This window comes from Meleagris gallopavo, chromosome 3 (genome assembly GCF_000146605.3).
Source record: "Meleagris gallopavo isolate NT-WF06-2002-E0010 breed Aviagen turkey brand Nicholas breeding stock chromosome 3, Turkey_5.1, whole genome shotgun sequence".
Lineage (NCBI taxonomy): Eukaryota > Metazoa > Chordata > Aves > Galliformes > Phasianidae > Meleagris > Meleagris gallopavo.
The window spans coordinates 37,254,161-37,269,343 of record NC_015013.2 but is presented as its reverse complement, the minus strand read 5'-3'; the positions used below and the strand labels follow the sequence as shown (position 1 = coordinate 37,269,343).

General features: G+C 41.2%; 1 protein-coding gene across 1 annotated transcript; it reads left to right on the top strand.

Annotated features, from left to right (window-relative positions):
* The first annotated feature begins 189 nt into the window (after positions 1-189).
* SEC61B (SEC61 translocon beta subunit) lies at positions 190-4,549 on the top strand. Its single transcript, XM_010708678.3, has 4 exons — positions 190-329; positions 454-551; positions 880-981; positions 4,224-4,549. The coding sequence occupies exons 1-4, from the start codon at positions 327-329 to the stop codon at positions 4,309-4,311; spliced, it is 291 nt and encodes a 96-aa protein (XP_010706980.1). The 5' UTR covers positions 190-326; the 3' UTR covers positions 4,312-4,549.
* Positions 4,550-15,183: the final 10,634 nt, after the last annotated feature.

Below are 15,183 nucleotides of genomic sequence, written 5' to 3'. Positions count from 1 at the left end.
CCGCCTCCCCTGCTGGGCCGCCCGCACGCTGCCGGGCCGCTCGTCCCCACTCCTTCTCGGCGCTGACACCTCAGCCTGGCCACCTGCGGGGACGAAGACCACGTGTGAAGGCGTCTCGTTAGGAAAGAGGCCCGGCAGCGGGAGGAGAGAAGGGAAAGGAGATAGGCGCTGCGTCAGGCATCGCCGCGAGCAGCCCCGGGGACCTGAGGGCGGGGCCTCGAGCGGGCGGGGCGGTATTGCGGGTAGGCATTGAGGGTAGGGACGTGGCTGTGGTGAGGGAGCTGTGTCTGCCTGCCGACTGATCGACTGCAGCCACCGCCGCCGCCATGGTGAGGTTCCACGCTCCTGCGCTGCTGCTTCCAACTCGGGGAGCTCCCTGTCTTGAGGTTCTTGCCCTCGCTTCCCTCCGTACGCTCGTTTCTCCCTAATCCCGCTTCTTTCCTCCTCCCGCAGCCCGGGCCGAGCCCCAGCGCTACCAACGTCGGCACGTCCGGCCGCTCCCCCAGCAAGGCCGTGGCTCCCCGCGCCGCCGGCTCCACCGTCCGGCAGAGGTAGGTGCCGAGGCAGCCCCGGGCTCGGCGCTGCGTTGTCCTTCACGGCGTTCCGAGTGAGTGCCGGAGCGACGCTGTGGGAAGCCTGGGCCGTGCGGTGCGTCCCGCTGCGGACGTGTTAGTGAGGTGTGCGGGAAGGGGAGGGTTGCTGTCGATCCGGCTGGTGTCGGTCCGGCTTCTCGACCCTCGTATTATGTGGGCGTCGTGCCCGCAGCGTATTGCGCTGCCCAGTTTTAAGTGCTTGTCTCTTTTCTTGGGTTTGTTGGGCGCTCTGTTGGCTGAGAGCTAACGGATTGTGGCCTTTGCTTTGTTCTGTTACTCCCTAAAGGAAGAACGCCAGCTGTGGGACGAGGAGTGCAGGCCGTGCCACGTCCACAGGCACCGGTGGGATGTGGCGGTTCTACACTGAGGACTCCCCAGGGCTCAAAGTGTAAGTTGGGTGTATGAGCGTGGGGTGATTGATTTCAGCTGTTCGGTTGCTCAGTTTTTGAGTTGAGAAATCAGTGCTGCGGTGTGCAGGGGGAAGTATGGTGAGCTGATGACTGGTTAGGTGCGCTCAGCAGGAAATCTGGTATTTAATCTTTAGAGCTGGAGAGAGATACCGACTTTTACAACTGTGAAATTGGAAAGGTTACTTGTCACAGTGAATTTAGGCAGCAGAAATAGCTTTTTGATATCTCTTAGTTAAGCTTTTGTCTTTCCTTACTTATTGGTGTGTTCTGACATCTCACACTTTCTTGAAAACATAACACTATGGATTAGGTATGTTTACAGAGTGTCAGGTGTTCTTATTAAAAAACAACAACAAAGCTTATTTCAGGAAAGCTTTCCAACTAACTGACTTTCCTGTACCTTGTTTCTCTCTGTTACTATGAGAGGAACATTCCCAGGTTATGATCAGACATCTGGTGGTAGCTTCTGTTGACAGCAAGAGGAGCACTGTGTTTTTTAGTCTTGGGCCAGTCTAAGTCAGGTCAGTTTCTCAAACTCACCTAGCAACCTAATGCGTGAGTAGCTAAGGCAGGAATGTTTCATCTAACAGGTGCACATGAAAAGTTACACCCTCAGATATGAGCTAATGCCTTTTGTAGAGTTCAGTGTTTTGTTACTGGACTGAAGAGAGCCAGTGTTCTTAGGGGAGTGCCTTTGGTTATGCTCATTGTTTATTTTTTTCTAGGATCAGTTAATATTTTATTTCAGGGTTCCTTAAGTGTGCAACTGTATGTGTGAACGATTGGAGAAGGGCTCACGATACTCTGGGTTACCTTGTGTGTTCTCTTTTTTCATATGCACTTAGCAGTTTTTAACAAAACTGCACACTGTCAAAGTAGTGATGCTTTGCTACTGCAGAATCCCTAAAGGAAGCAAGGCAGAGACAATGGAAAGAATATGAAGAACAGTGGTGTTTTAGAGCTTGTTTATGTGTTGATAGGTAAGGGAAGCGTTTTCTGTATTATGTGGCCTACCGAAAATCAATTAAGAATGGAGAAGAAAATAGCTATTCTTCTGATAGGTACAACTTTTAAAATGTAACAATGATGTAAGCTGTCAAAGTAAATTTACCAGCTTCAGCATGTTTCCTTGTGAATCCTTCAGTTGTTGAGCAGTCAGTTTTAGAAGATGCACTGTTCTAGTCTTCAATGCAGGCCTGTTGGCAGATTTTCCCATTTACTTGTAAACCAGTGGCTCTGAATCTTAAGGTTTTAGAAAATGAAAGTATCTTTTACAAGCTAGCATGGGTAGCTGTATGCCAAGGCTTTTAATGGGTGAGACATCTTCAAATGTGTGTTGATTTTTAGAGTGTGCTTGCAAATGAGCTGTAAGATTTTCTAAACTGTGACTTGGGAGTAGCTTCCTTCCTTCCAAGCTTTTTGCTTTCTGTATTGATTTCCTATTGCTATCATCTGTCCCATTCAGTATGCTTAAAGATGAAAATGGGCTATAGATGGGTTGCAGTTGTCTCAGTTAAATGCTTCAGCAGAATTTGTGATTGCTGTTGCTTAGATTTAAATCTAAACCTGGGATATCTTCTGTGGAATGGGGTTGGAAGACTACTCTTACTCATCTAATCTGAAGTAAGAGCTCTTTATTATTAGGAAGGATTATTTCATGCTATCCGTGATCAAGATAACTCCACTGTAGATCAAATGTTCTATATTGTGCGTAATGTTGTCTCTGATGCTTCAAGGTTTTAGCATCTGTTCTCAGCGTCAGAAATAATAAACAAGCCAGTTTCTTTTGTCTCAGGAAAGTACTTCTTTTTTTTTTTTCCTGAAATGCAAGATGTTATATCGTTAAAAGCAACGCTCACAAAAGGAGCTGAGGGAAATCTGAGAAGGAGATAGGATTATATTTGAATGAGCATTTTGTGCTTTGAAAGAAAGAGTAAAGTCAAACTTGCTTTGCTTGCTATGCACCCATACCTGTGGATCCCCTATCTTGCCTTAAACTTGACTGATTACTTGAAGAGCTGTAGGCAGTGTTTGTGGTGGAACCATGGTGAAATGAAATTGGACTTAAAGTATGGTATGGAGTCCCATGAAAGGTGCACCCGAGAGCGCACAATTCCAGATTTCTGGAGGTGCTTAAGCCAGGTTTAGTATCTATTTTGAGTGTACACGATGAGCTAGGAAGATCCAGCTGTACGAAAGAGCATTAGGGGTTGCTTACTTAGTTTCTGTGTGTGCAGTCTGTTTTGCATGTTACGTGATTGGTTTATATCCAGTGTGGTTTACATCTATGTGTAGGATTCTTCGTACTCAGGACTGCTAAGTGTGATCAATAATGACTGAGACTTAGAATTCAATGGTAGAGGACAGTTTAGGTCTGTTATAAAAATGTTAGTGAATTTTTTCATTTTAATCAAATTTGAGGTTGTTTTTTACTCTGTATTCAAGTAATATTTGCCTGCTTCTAAATGGTAAACTCAAGGGTGATTTGTCAAGTGTGACCGGTTAAGAGAAGTCAGCGTTTCTCCCAGTATAATGTTATACATCTGACACATAGTTGGGTGAAGTAGGTGGTGCAAAGCAGCGTTGAGAGAACGGTAGGTAGTGTGAGAAGGGGAAAAAGCGAACAAATCTGTTAAATGTACACTTTGGGTGATGATTTGATGATGGACTTGACTTTGAGATTCTGTATATCTTCGAAAAAAACAAAACAGCGATCTCCATATCCCTCATTGCTGCCATTGTCTTTGAATGAAATAAAACCTTTGGGGAAAAAAAGACAACCAATGTGAGTTTTACACCAAAATGTGAGTAGCCGCTAGAGGACTCTGTTGTTTCTTGTATCTTACCACATCTCTGCTCAGGCGGCTTAGTAGTAAATACAGATAATAATTTTCTGCAGATTGGTTTCACAGTGATGACTAATAATGAACCATGAATTACTGCTTAAATAAGTGGAAGTTAATGTGATGTGATGTAGAGTTTTACATACCCTAATTGTTATGTAACTGTCTCTTAAAGCAGAGCAGCAGCAGCATTTGTTTAATAAAAGGTGACTGTCTCATTTCTGTGTATTTTATGATATTTCTATGGGAATGGAGAAGGAATTTTCTCTTTCAATTGCATATGAACTGATGAGTTTGCTTGGCTAGTAGCGACTGGCCTTTGGACAAAGCAGAATTTTTTGGCTTTGTGTTAATGTATTTTTTTTCTTTATTTTTAGTGGGCCTGTTCCAGTTTTGGTCATGAGTCTCCTTTTTATTGCTTCTGTATTTATGCTGCACATCTGGGGTAAATACACTCGTTCATAGACTCAGCTGCCAACTTAAAGCATACATCTTGGACCAAAAATATGGTGGATCCTGGTTGTTCTTGGAGAGAGACTGGGGAAGCCTCCTGTCACCTATTGAAGTCCTACAAACTTTGACTGTAACACAGAATGAGCTTCTCAGTTGTCTATGTGGGCAGGTTTTAAAGTCTGTAATGGGTCATTGCATCTGTACGTTTAGAATACAGGTATTACAATAAAATTTGTATATGGAAATTGAACTAGTCTTAACGTTTTTCCTCCTATTCCAACCAATAACTAAGGTACTGTACTTGTGGTTTCTGTATATTGCTATCGCTGATTAAATGTTATTTGACAGTTGAAACCAGTTCTTTATACTGCAAATTGCTGTATAACTTCATACCAGAAATCCTTTACTGAATGAGGAAGGCAACATAGGGTGCATAAACATGTGATGCTAACATCATGCTTTTATTTCCTAATTGTAAGTTAAGCCACTCAGTACTAATTATACTAAAAGTATGAAGTTTGTTTGTTTTTCAAACTACACTTAAGGAAAGGCATAAACAGGTATTCTGATTTAAAAAGAGTAACTGCATGGATGTCAAAGACATGTTTCTTCTGTAGGTCTAGGCGCTTTTGAAGAGACTTAAGTTGTAAAATGGAATGGGAGGACTGGGAAAGCAATGACTGCTTTTTAAATAACAGGACGTGGAAACAGACTTGAGATATGCTTAAGTGGCTCTTCATGCCCTGCCCGTTTTCCTTGTGGGTGTTGTTTATAGTTTTCCTTGCAGACAGTCAGGCAGCTCTTCTTTTTAAACATAAGCAACATATTGGTGTGTTGTTTCTTGCTGGTATGGTCTTGAGATTCAGATAACTGAATCAGGCCTTTCCATGCAGTTGGATGGAATTATTTTAGCCTGTTATTCGTGTTACTATTTCTCTTTGAATATCTGCTCGTACTATACAAGCAATAATCTTGCTTATGCAGCCTTGGTAGGTGTTAACAACAACAACTGTTGACAAGTTGTGGAATCAGCATCTATTACCCCTACTCGCTGCCCTATAAACCAGTTCTTAAAGTAGTACTAATTCTGAAATGAAGAAGTGGCTTAAGAATAAGGAATGTGGTCTTTTGTCTATAAGGATAGCTTTTGAGCTGTGCTTAAGTCAATATGTACAGAGAAAGATAGATTATTTAGAGCAGAAACTGAAATTTTCTTACTAAATGTAGAAGAGTTTTGTTTTAGGAAGAGTGGAAGTCAAGAACAGGGGATTCTGATAACTAAAAAAGTGGTATCAGAATACAGCAGTGTGGTGGAAACTGCCCAATACATCATGTGTCAGAGGGGCAAGTTCCATAAATAACCACTGTGCATGTGGATGGGAAGTGAAAAAGATGAAATGTGGGAGTTGTCTTACTTCAAAAGACAAAGGTAAGGAACTCTTGTTTAAATACTTTGCTAGCAAAAAAATAACATTTGTACAGCCACTGATTTTACTTTAAGGCAAGAAGGAAAACGCTGTTAAAAAAGCAAATGCAACAGTCTCCATTTCCCTCATTGCTGCCATTGTCTCTGAATGAAATAAAACCTCTGGGGAAAAAAAGAGATAACCAGCCAATGTGAATTTTAAATAAAAATTTGAGTTTAAAAAAGGGGGGGGGAGAGAGGGTCAGGTTATGCTGCTGGCTTGGTTTGTGGTACTTTAAGGGAGAGGAATAATGGGCTCTTCAGATACCTCAAGGGAAAAAAATAATAGTAGTATCTAAGTAGGTAACCTCTGCTTATTATATCATCAAAATATAATTGTCTTTTAAACAATTATGGTCCTTAAAAGCTATTCTGCCACATCAGTTCTATTTGAAGACTTCAGTGTTTTTGCGTATCCAGTATCTTGGTCTTCAAATCAGTTGTGCACTTGGAAGAAGAATGGGGGTACGGAGGAGAGGGTTTGCTGTATAACCAGCATTTTGTTCAGCTGAGTACAGAAATGTTGACTGCTTCAACAGTGCTGTCCTTAAGTGTTCGGTTTCTTAGACTGACCTCTTAAACTGCCTTGTCTTGTAGGTGCTTACATATGCTGTTAAGGAGTATAGTGTCCTTAGTTCTGCACAAACTATTTCCCTTCCCTTTTGGCATGTGAGCTTTTTTATGGTGTTTAAAAAATGGCAGCTTTTATTCATTAAATAAAATTTACACCTAGTTGGATGCATTTAGCTGGAACATTGATAGCACTGCTTGATGTTCCTTGTACATCATAAAGACAGATTTCTCTGTATGTTTTCAATTTATGATCTCTTTAATGGTTTGCATGAAAGCATTAGATATGTTATGCCTGGATACTTAAACATACCATGTGCATGAGCTGTAGTAGATTATTACGATCAGTATTTGTCAAGAATTTGACTTCCCAGCAGGGCAGATTGCCAAGACCTACCAGAATACTGGTTAATAATGAACATGAAATTCTGTATAGCCTGGATGATTAAGTTATGGCTGTGCTGGTAAACAGCAGCTTATCTGTAATACAGGAAACTAGAGTGTCTTTTAGTAATAAGTTGAGGAAGAAGAAAAATAATTATTTGCAAAGCTTCTTACCAGACAGCAAGGAATTAAGACTGAATTTGGCCTCTAATTGTATATGATTGAAATACAAACGTGTCTGAGTTGAGTTAGGAGTCGTAAATATCCTTGTAGTCTACATTAGTGCTGCAGGAGGAGCTAGGTCCACAAAGATCTTTACTTAGCAATACAGATAGCTTCAAGAAATCTGTGAGGACTTGTATCTCCAAAGGAAATATGATGAAGTACTAGAATCTCTTCTAAACTTCTAGAATCTCTTCTCGACTTCTAAAAACATTATTTGCAACTTCAGACTTTGTTATTTCTCAGGTAATAAGAAAGGATTTTATAAGGAAGTGGAGCTTATGTCATGCATGGATGTGTCTGTGCCACATAAGCCTGCCCTCCCTCCCTGAGCAGTAGTGCTGTACGTGAGACAACTGCACAAGTAGAAACTAAAAGATGCTCTTCTTGAGGGTTCTCTGAATGAGGTAGCTAGTGGAATGAGACTGTTGGAGTTCCCCTAAGCACTCTAGCTTGTTACTTAATGAAGAGCAGAAGAGCTAGGCTTCTTAAATTCATTTATGTTAGGAAAGACTTTAATCTTTGCCCTGGCACCTTCCTGCACTGAAGTTGAATACTACAAGCTGTGCATCTGTGGGGATATGGGCTTCATTAGTTCAGATGTTGCAGAACTAGCTCCTCCTTTTTGCGGTCTGTGCAGAAGTCTGTGCAGAAGCCAGCTATACTACACAAAAACAAATGTTTTTCCTCTAAGCTACACTGTTTACTGGTACCCAGTCAGTCACATGCAGGCCAGCCTTCTTTGTGGTGTGCACAGAGCTTGTGATCTATCTTCTGCCATCACATTGGGATAAATACTGTGTCTCTGGTCACTTCAAACATTTCTGGTTCTTGAAGAGAACAAAGGGAAGGGCAGGTTTTAATTACAGGTGTCATCTTGCAGACTGTCCCCTGCATACTCTGCTTCTTAGAGCAGAAAGGTTTTTTTTATCACATCAGACTCTGAATTTACCTTCCAAGAAGAAATGGGTAGCTCTTTTCAATGTTTCATTTCTCTCCAGCTGTTTCTTAGGATCTCTGAGATTGTCATAACATACTGTAAGCTGTCCTGAGTACTGTTTTGCAGTAAGTTATCACGCCTTTACCACAGGCACAGAAATACATGCATGCCTCTCTACAGATATGTATATGGTTGCTTTGTCTGCTTAGAAATGCAGAAAGATGAGTCTTAAAAAATGTAAGATTTCATGTCCTTATTAGTCTGTGCTGTGGCAGCAGTGTGAGAAGCAAATGGAACAGCTTGTGTTCTTTCCCTCAGCTGTGCTGGCTAGAGATGAGTGGATGTTATATTGAGATCACATGGTGAGGGCTAAATGATTTTATAAATACATTAATGGCTTCCAGGAGGAGTTTTGCAGAAAATGGTATTCTTTCTTTTTTTTTTTTTTTCTGGAAAAAAGATATACTGCTTTTTCCTTCAAAGACTAAGCTGTTACGCTTCCAACATTGATTGCATGGCTGTGTTGACAACTTTATATTAGCTGTTTATATAATGTGTTGCATAGAGGGCTGTATTTTGTAGCCTTGGCATTGTTAGTAAAATATTAAGAACATTAATTATTTTTAATTTGGAATGTGTCTTATCAGAAAGGATTGTCTGCCTTCTACCTTTTTTATTGAGGGAAAGTTGTACCTTATTTATGAATTCTGCTTTTGATTTCAGAAGCCACTTGAAAGAAAGGCAAAGCGAGAACAGATATGAAGTTACTGAATATACCTAATTCCTGACTTGTCTGTGACCTCTTGTTAGTACTGTATTCTAGTAATCTCTTATCCTCTGGAGGCTGCCAATTATAATCCATAGCACAATTCAGTAGGATAGTGCTCTGATAGAGGAGCGTGACAGGTAGTAGTGAACAGAAAAGACTCATTCTCCTTGTGAGAAAATGGATCAAAAATGGATCAAAAGTGGATCACAAGAGATCTGACACACTTGTTGTACTGGCCTGTGGGTTGCAAGTAATTGTTCATGCTTCATATTTTGAAGGATTTTTAACAATTCTACCTCGAAATAACTGACCAACTACAAATGGAATTATTTGAAATAACACTTCCTTCTTATGAAACAGAGCTAAGCAAAACTTCTCATGCACAGAGTTGCTTGTCATAACATTAACCAAATGAAATCGTGCTTGTCTTGTTGTTCAAGTCAAATTAAAACAATGTATTTCTTCCAAAAGATTGCCTTTTAATGTCATTCTTTTTTAGATATTTGGAGAGCTACAAAGATCAGGAAGAAGGTCACGTTTGGTTGAAGTTGCATACTCTGGGCAGACTGTAAGGGTTTGTGGTATCTGTGATCACTCCCAGCTTAGTGTAGGAATGAGGTGGTCATTTGTGGAGAGGATGGGCATTGTAGCCATGGGTCAGCGTGCAGGCGTCCCTCTGGGTGGAAGGGAGAACAAGTCAAAGGACTGAAGCACTTTATCTCCTGTTCTTCAGCTTGATCGATTGCCCTTCTGTAGCTGTTCCCTCAGCATTCCAAAAGGACAGTTAGAAGGTGTTTGTTTCCCTAGAAAAAAGAAGTCAACAGCTAATTAACTTCTTTATGAATAATGTTTTCATGTTCAGCAATGTTAGCTTTTCATGTCTCTAGTACATTTTCAATAAGTAGGCATGAAATGATAAATGCAGTTAGCCACAACTTATGATAAATGATAGATTGAAATGCAGTAAGCCACATCTTCCTCCTACACAAGGGAAAATAAAGCCATCTTCCTTGTAAATAGCAAAGTTAGCATTCAGGAGGATCTGCTACTATTACATTCATGGTATTTTCAGAAGGTAATCCATGAACGAAAAACATTAAATTGAATATTAAAAGTATGTTTAAAAATAAGATACTTTCTATAATCATAACATTTTTTTAAAAATACTTCAGAAATCTTTAAAAAAAAAAAATACTTGCTTGTGGTTGAAATGAGAGCCAAGTTGATTGCCAAGCATCAACATTTTCCATGAACTGAAGATTTAAATTCAGCATTTAACACTAGCTAACTATGGCAATGTAAAGGAGAATTGGAAATATGAGTAGAGGTCATAAAGTGGACTCGTGGAAGTCACTGGTTCAGCTCCTTACTTACTGCCTGGCAGGCATCAGAGGTTGATCAGATCCTTGGCCAATTGCATTTTGAAAGATTGCAAAGTTGGAGATTCCAGTTTCCCTGGGTACCTGTTGCTGTTCTTAACCGCTTTTGTGGTAACACCTTCTGTCTGATCAGAAGTTTCCTTGTTTGGCCTTGCAGTGGTTGCCTGTCATCCTTCTGGTGTGTGTTGCTGAGGAGAATCTGGCTCCATCTTCTCTGGTAGGTGAGGAAACCAAGTAGGTTGCCCTCTTGGCCCTCATGCTCCACTTCCCTAACTGCCTGCGCTCTAGATGGTCCCCTCCTGGACTCTCCTGTTTGTTATTATTTCTTTTGTACTGGGCCCAACACCGGATGCAGTATTCTAAATGAGTGTCAAATAAAGGGGGTATCTTTTATATTAGTTTCCTTTACACCTTGGCTGTGTATCTTACGGTATTGTTAGTCTTCATCATTGCAGGGATATACTGTTGTTGTTTGTACCACTTGTCCACTGGGATATCCAGACCCTATTGTGTAGAGTTGCTCTCTGAACAGTCAGTTCATGTCTTGGAGCAATACCAGGCACTATTCAAGGTGCAGGGCTTTCAGAAAGGACATTTGTCTTTGCTGAATGTTTCTCCAAATTGCTAAGATCACTCAGATGGAAGTACTATTTTCCAGCCTAGCTATCACTTGTTGCAGGTTGGTGTCTTCACAAGCTTGCTGAAAATGCAGATAATGAGACCAGCTGTGTTCCTGCCAGGGTGCATGCAGATTAGTCTGCATCACTGCGGGTTCACATTAAGCTTCTGTCCTGTTTTTGACCATCTTCAAAAACCAAACAACAACAAACCTGGTCTTGTCGGCAAGGCTAGCACATAGAGACTGAATTTGATATAAGAACATACTTTAGCCCCATGCTGTATTTTACACGGACAAAAAAGGGAAAACTCAGATATGCTTGAGAGGTTTCCAAGTGCCTTCCCAAAATTCACTCGGCGCTGTTCCCAGGCCTTCTGCTTGTTCATTTTTCACTTACCACCTGTGCATTCAGATTTATCTGCTGGCTTATAAAGTTATTTTTGTATGAAGTTCTTGCTTCCCAATAGCCTGCACCATATCTTTTATTTGTAGGTCTCACACAGACCATCATAGAACATTTCTTTAACGTGTGTGAGGTAGACAGAGCAACACTTAAACTCATTTCTGATACGACTTCAGCAATTAGTGTTTACTTTTCTGAATTTCCTTTCAGCATTCCCAGCAATCCCTATTGTAGGAAGAAAACTGTACATTCATACATATTTGCCCTTCATTCCTTCTTTCTGTGAACTAATTCCCTGAAAGAAAAAGAATTGTAGGTATATAACTGTCACCATTGTGAAAAAGGATTAAGCTTCTAGGCAATAAAATGACTTAAAGGCATAGTAAGCTGATATCTCTGTATCCAAGTACCGAGTCTGGTGGGCAGCTCCTCTCTCCTTTGTCTCTGCAGGCAGATTTTTTTAGATTTACCAATGCTGCTGCTCTTATCCCTCTTGCTTGCTCTCTGACTGGATGCTCTCTAGGAGGCTTGTTGTTTGTTGCAATGAAAATTCTGTTTCTTTCTCATGGGAGCCTTCACCCATCTAGAGTCTCAGTGTTGGGTGGTCTTCTTCCCATTCTCAAGCAAACAGAATGCTAAAAGCTTTGAGGTAGAACCCCATCTGTAATCCCAGGTGGGTGCCTGTGCTGACTTGCACAGCCAGGTGCCATGAAGTGACTGAAGAATGGGTGTTTTCCAGAGAGATAAGGTACAGGCATCTGGGTGTCTATACCCAGCTCACCTTTGCCATGATTCAAAGTTTAGAGGCAGCAGCCACGAAATCCACTTGCTTTGCTCTCACAGAATTGCATCATAAAAGCCTTTCCTAAATGGATGCAACTGTAATCTAAGATACTATAAGCTTCCCATGTCTTGTTTGAGAAATTACCCTGGCATAAGTGCAGCAGCTAGCTATGTGTGTGTGTAAAAAGACACCTTTTATCAGTGAGGTTGTAGGCGTAGTCATGCCAAGCTTAGTAAAATCTGTAGCTGATTCACAATCTAAGTAAATACGTCTGTACTTTGGGAATATGGTACTGCTGTGACAGAGTGTACTGCCTTGCCCCTACAATGCATGGGTGTCAGGAAATGAAATAAATTGATATCTTAAAAGACCATCTAATAATTATATTTTGTTGAGAAGTGCTGTGAAACAATTGTACTAATGCTTCATAGTCTGTTTCCCCACCATCTGCTGTTACGCAGTGGCTCTCAGAATATTGAAAGTTAGGAAAAAAAGATTGTTTCTGATACTGATAATTCATGAATCAAATGATTGAGTATCTTTGCTATTAAAAATTGGCATACATTTGCAGCATCCTGTCTTACCACGTCTTTAAGTACTCAGATGTGAAGAAGCTGCAAAGGCAGAATGCAGTGATAGAGGGATGGCATTGCAGGATCAGGCATTTCAGGTGGAATAAGCCTTTTAAAAGTATATGTAGACAAATACATATATGTACATTTAAAAGAAAATCCTGTAAGAACTTTGTATCAGCATACAGTGACAATAAAATTATGTAGTTACTGTAAAATTGGGAACAATCAGAACTTTGATAGCATATGACCTTCATTAAAATACCAGTTTTAGAGTGAACAGTATTTGCTTTTGTTTGTGGAGTCATACTTGATATTATTTAAGTAATAAAAGACCTAGCTCCAGTGGCTAAGGTCAGGGAGTTATCGAGTCTGTTTATGACAGATAGAGTGTTCAGTCCAGTCTTGATTCTGTTCCCCAGTTAGTCACAAATCACCCAACAGAAAAGGCTGTAGGAGAGAACTGGGAGAGATTTCTGGGGTGGAAGCTGTGAAAAAGAGCTAAGCAGGAATGCTCTTGCTTTCTAGGTGTATCTGTTCAAGACTCACACGTGTGCAAAAGTGAATGTTCACTGCTTAAAAGAATGGTTGAAACATACTCGCACACAATTGTTAGTGGTATTCTTGCAGCCCTAATGAGCAATTAGAAGTGCATGCAGAAATTAATATGAATGATATGAATGCAAAAATTCCCCCAGTTATGCCCATAGACTTGGTCATATGGAAACTCTGCAAGAGAGGTTTAGTTTTTAATTGCTGTGAACCATTTTTATAGTTCTTTATCTAATCTCCCATGTAAAACGAGGAGCTCTGACAGATTTCTTCTTTGTGAATCAAGCAGAGATTTAACAAGGGAATATTTGATCCTGCTGATTCCAAGTTTTGGCCAAAGTAGTCCCATGGCTCCTTTTCTACTTCAGACAATCATAAGGCTTCTCCCTACTTTCTGATGTTCTTTCTAGCTGCGATTTCTGTTTAGTGGGTGATGTGTCGTTCATGTATAGCTCAGGTTCGTGAATGGATTATAGTCTGTTAAAAAAACTGACTTGGTATTGATGTGTGGTTGTTTTGTTACTGCATAGGCATTATCTCCTTTTGCATGTGGAAAGGGGCAGTCAGGGATCACAGACAGCCTTGTCCAGGTCCTGATCTTTTTTTTTTTGCTGTGTGAAGTATCAAGCGGCTTACATCTGAGCAATGCCAATGTTTTGCATCAGCTTTTATTTCCACACTGTATCAATGCCACTTCGTTCTCTTCCTGTTTGTGCCCATCTCTATGGCCAGAAACTTTGGATGTTGTGTTGAGGGACATGGTTTAATGAGAACTACTGGTGATAAGTGGATGGTTGGACTGGATGATCTTATAGGTCTTTTCCAACCTTTGTGTTTCTGTGATTCTGTGAAAGCGCTATTGAGCTCTCTGCTAAGAGGATCTATAGGGTTCCTGCCTTTTCCAGGAAAAATACAGCTCAAAAAGATGTTGGGTAGGTCCTACACTGTTACACTTGCCTGGGACTTTAGGGAGTATGTTTCTTTAGAGCATTTATGAAGAATGAATGGTACTTGTCTCCAGTGAGACTTGCCAAGTTGGGACAAATTTTGTATGTATATTTCCTCTAAGGTTTGTAATATCCTGGTGTGGAAGCAGTGTGAAAACTGTTTCTTAAATAGTACACCTGACATTGAAGTATAAAATTGATCTAATAAGAGCTAGCTCATGCATGAGCCACCGGTGTGAGGAAATACACAACAGGGACAAAAAGTGTCGGTTTACTGCAGAGGCCATATGCAACTTAGAGCCTCCTCAATACAGGAAAGACAGTGATAAATGGGTAAATCTAGAGGTGGTCAGGGGCTGGGGACACTTGGTTTATGAAGAGAGGTTGAGGGAACTGGGCTTGTGTAGTGTGGAGAAGGGTAGGCTTAATATCAGCCTTCCAGTACTTACATGGGCGTCACGGAGAAATTGAAGGCAGGCTTTTCACAGTTGTGCGTGGCAGAAGGGCAAGTGTCAACGTGCATGAATTGAAACAAGAAAGATTGGATATAAGGTGAAGCTTTTTCACCATGAGGACATCCAACCATTTGGATCAGGTTGCCCAAAAGATTGTGCAGTCTTCTCTTATGTTTTAAAGACCTTCAGGATAAAGGCTTGGGAAGTCTGGTGTGATCTTGCAGGTGACTCACCTTTAAGCTGGAGGCAGCATGAGGTTGTACTTAATGACCTTTCAAAATCTCTTCTAGCCTGGATTTATCCTATGAATCATGTAGTAGAATCATAGAATGACCTGGGTTGAAAAGGACCACAATGATCATCTAGTTTCAACCTCCTTGCTACGTGCAGGGTCACCAACCACCAGACCAGGCTGCCCAGAGTCACATCCAGCCTGGCCTTGAATGCCTCCAGGGATGGGGCATCCACAACCTCCTTGGGCAACCTGTTCCAGTGTGTCACCACCCCCTGTGTGAAAAACTTCCTCCTAATATCTAACCTAAACCTCCCCTGTCTCAGTTTAAAACCATTCCCTCTTGTCCTATCACTATCCACCCTCATAAACAGCCATTCCCCCTCCTGTTTATACACTCCCTTCAAGTATTGGAAGGCCACAATGGGGTCTCCCTGGAACCTTCTCTTCTCCAAGCTAAACAAGCCCAGTTCCCTCAACCTTTCCTCATTGGAGAGGTGCTCCAGCCCTCTGACCATCTTCATGACCCTCCTCTGGACCCACTCCAAGAGCTCCATGTCTGTCTTATGCTGGGGCCCTAGGCCTGGATGC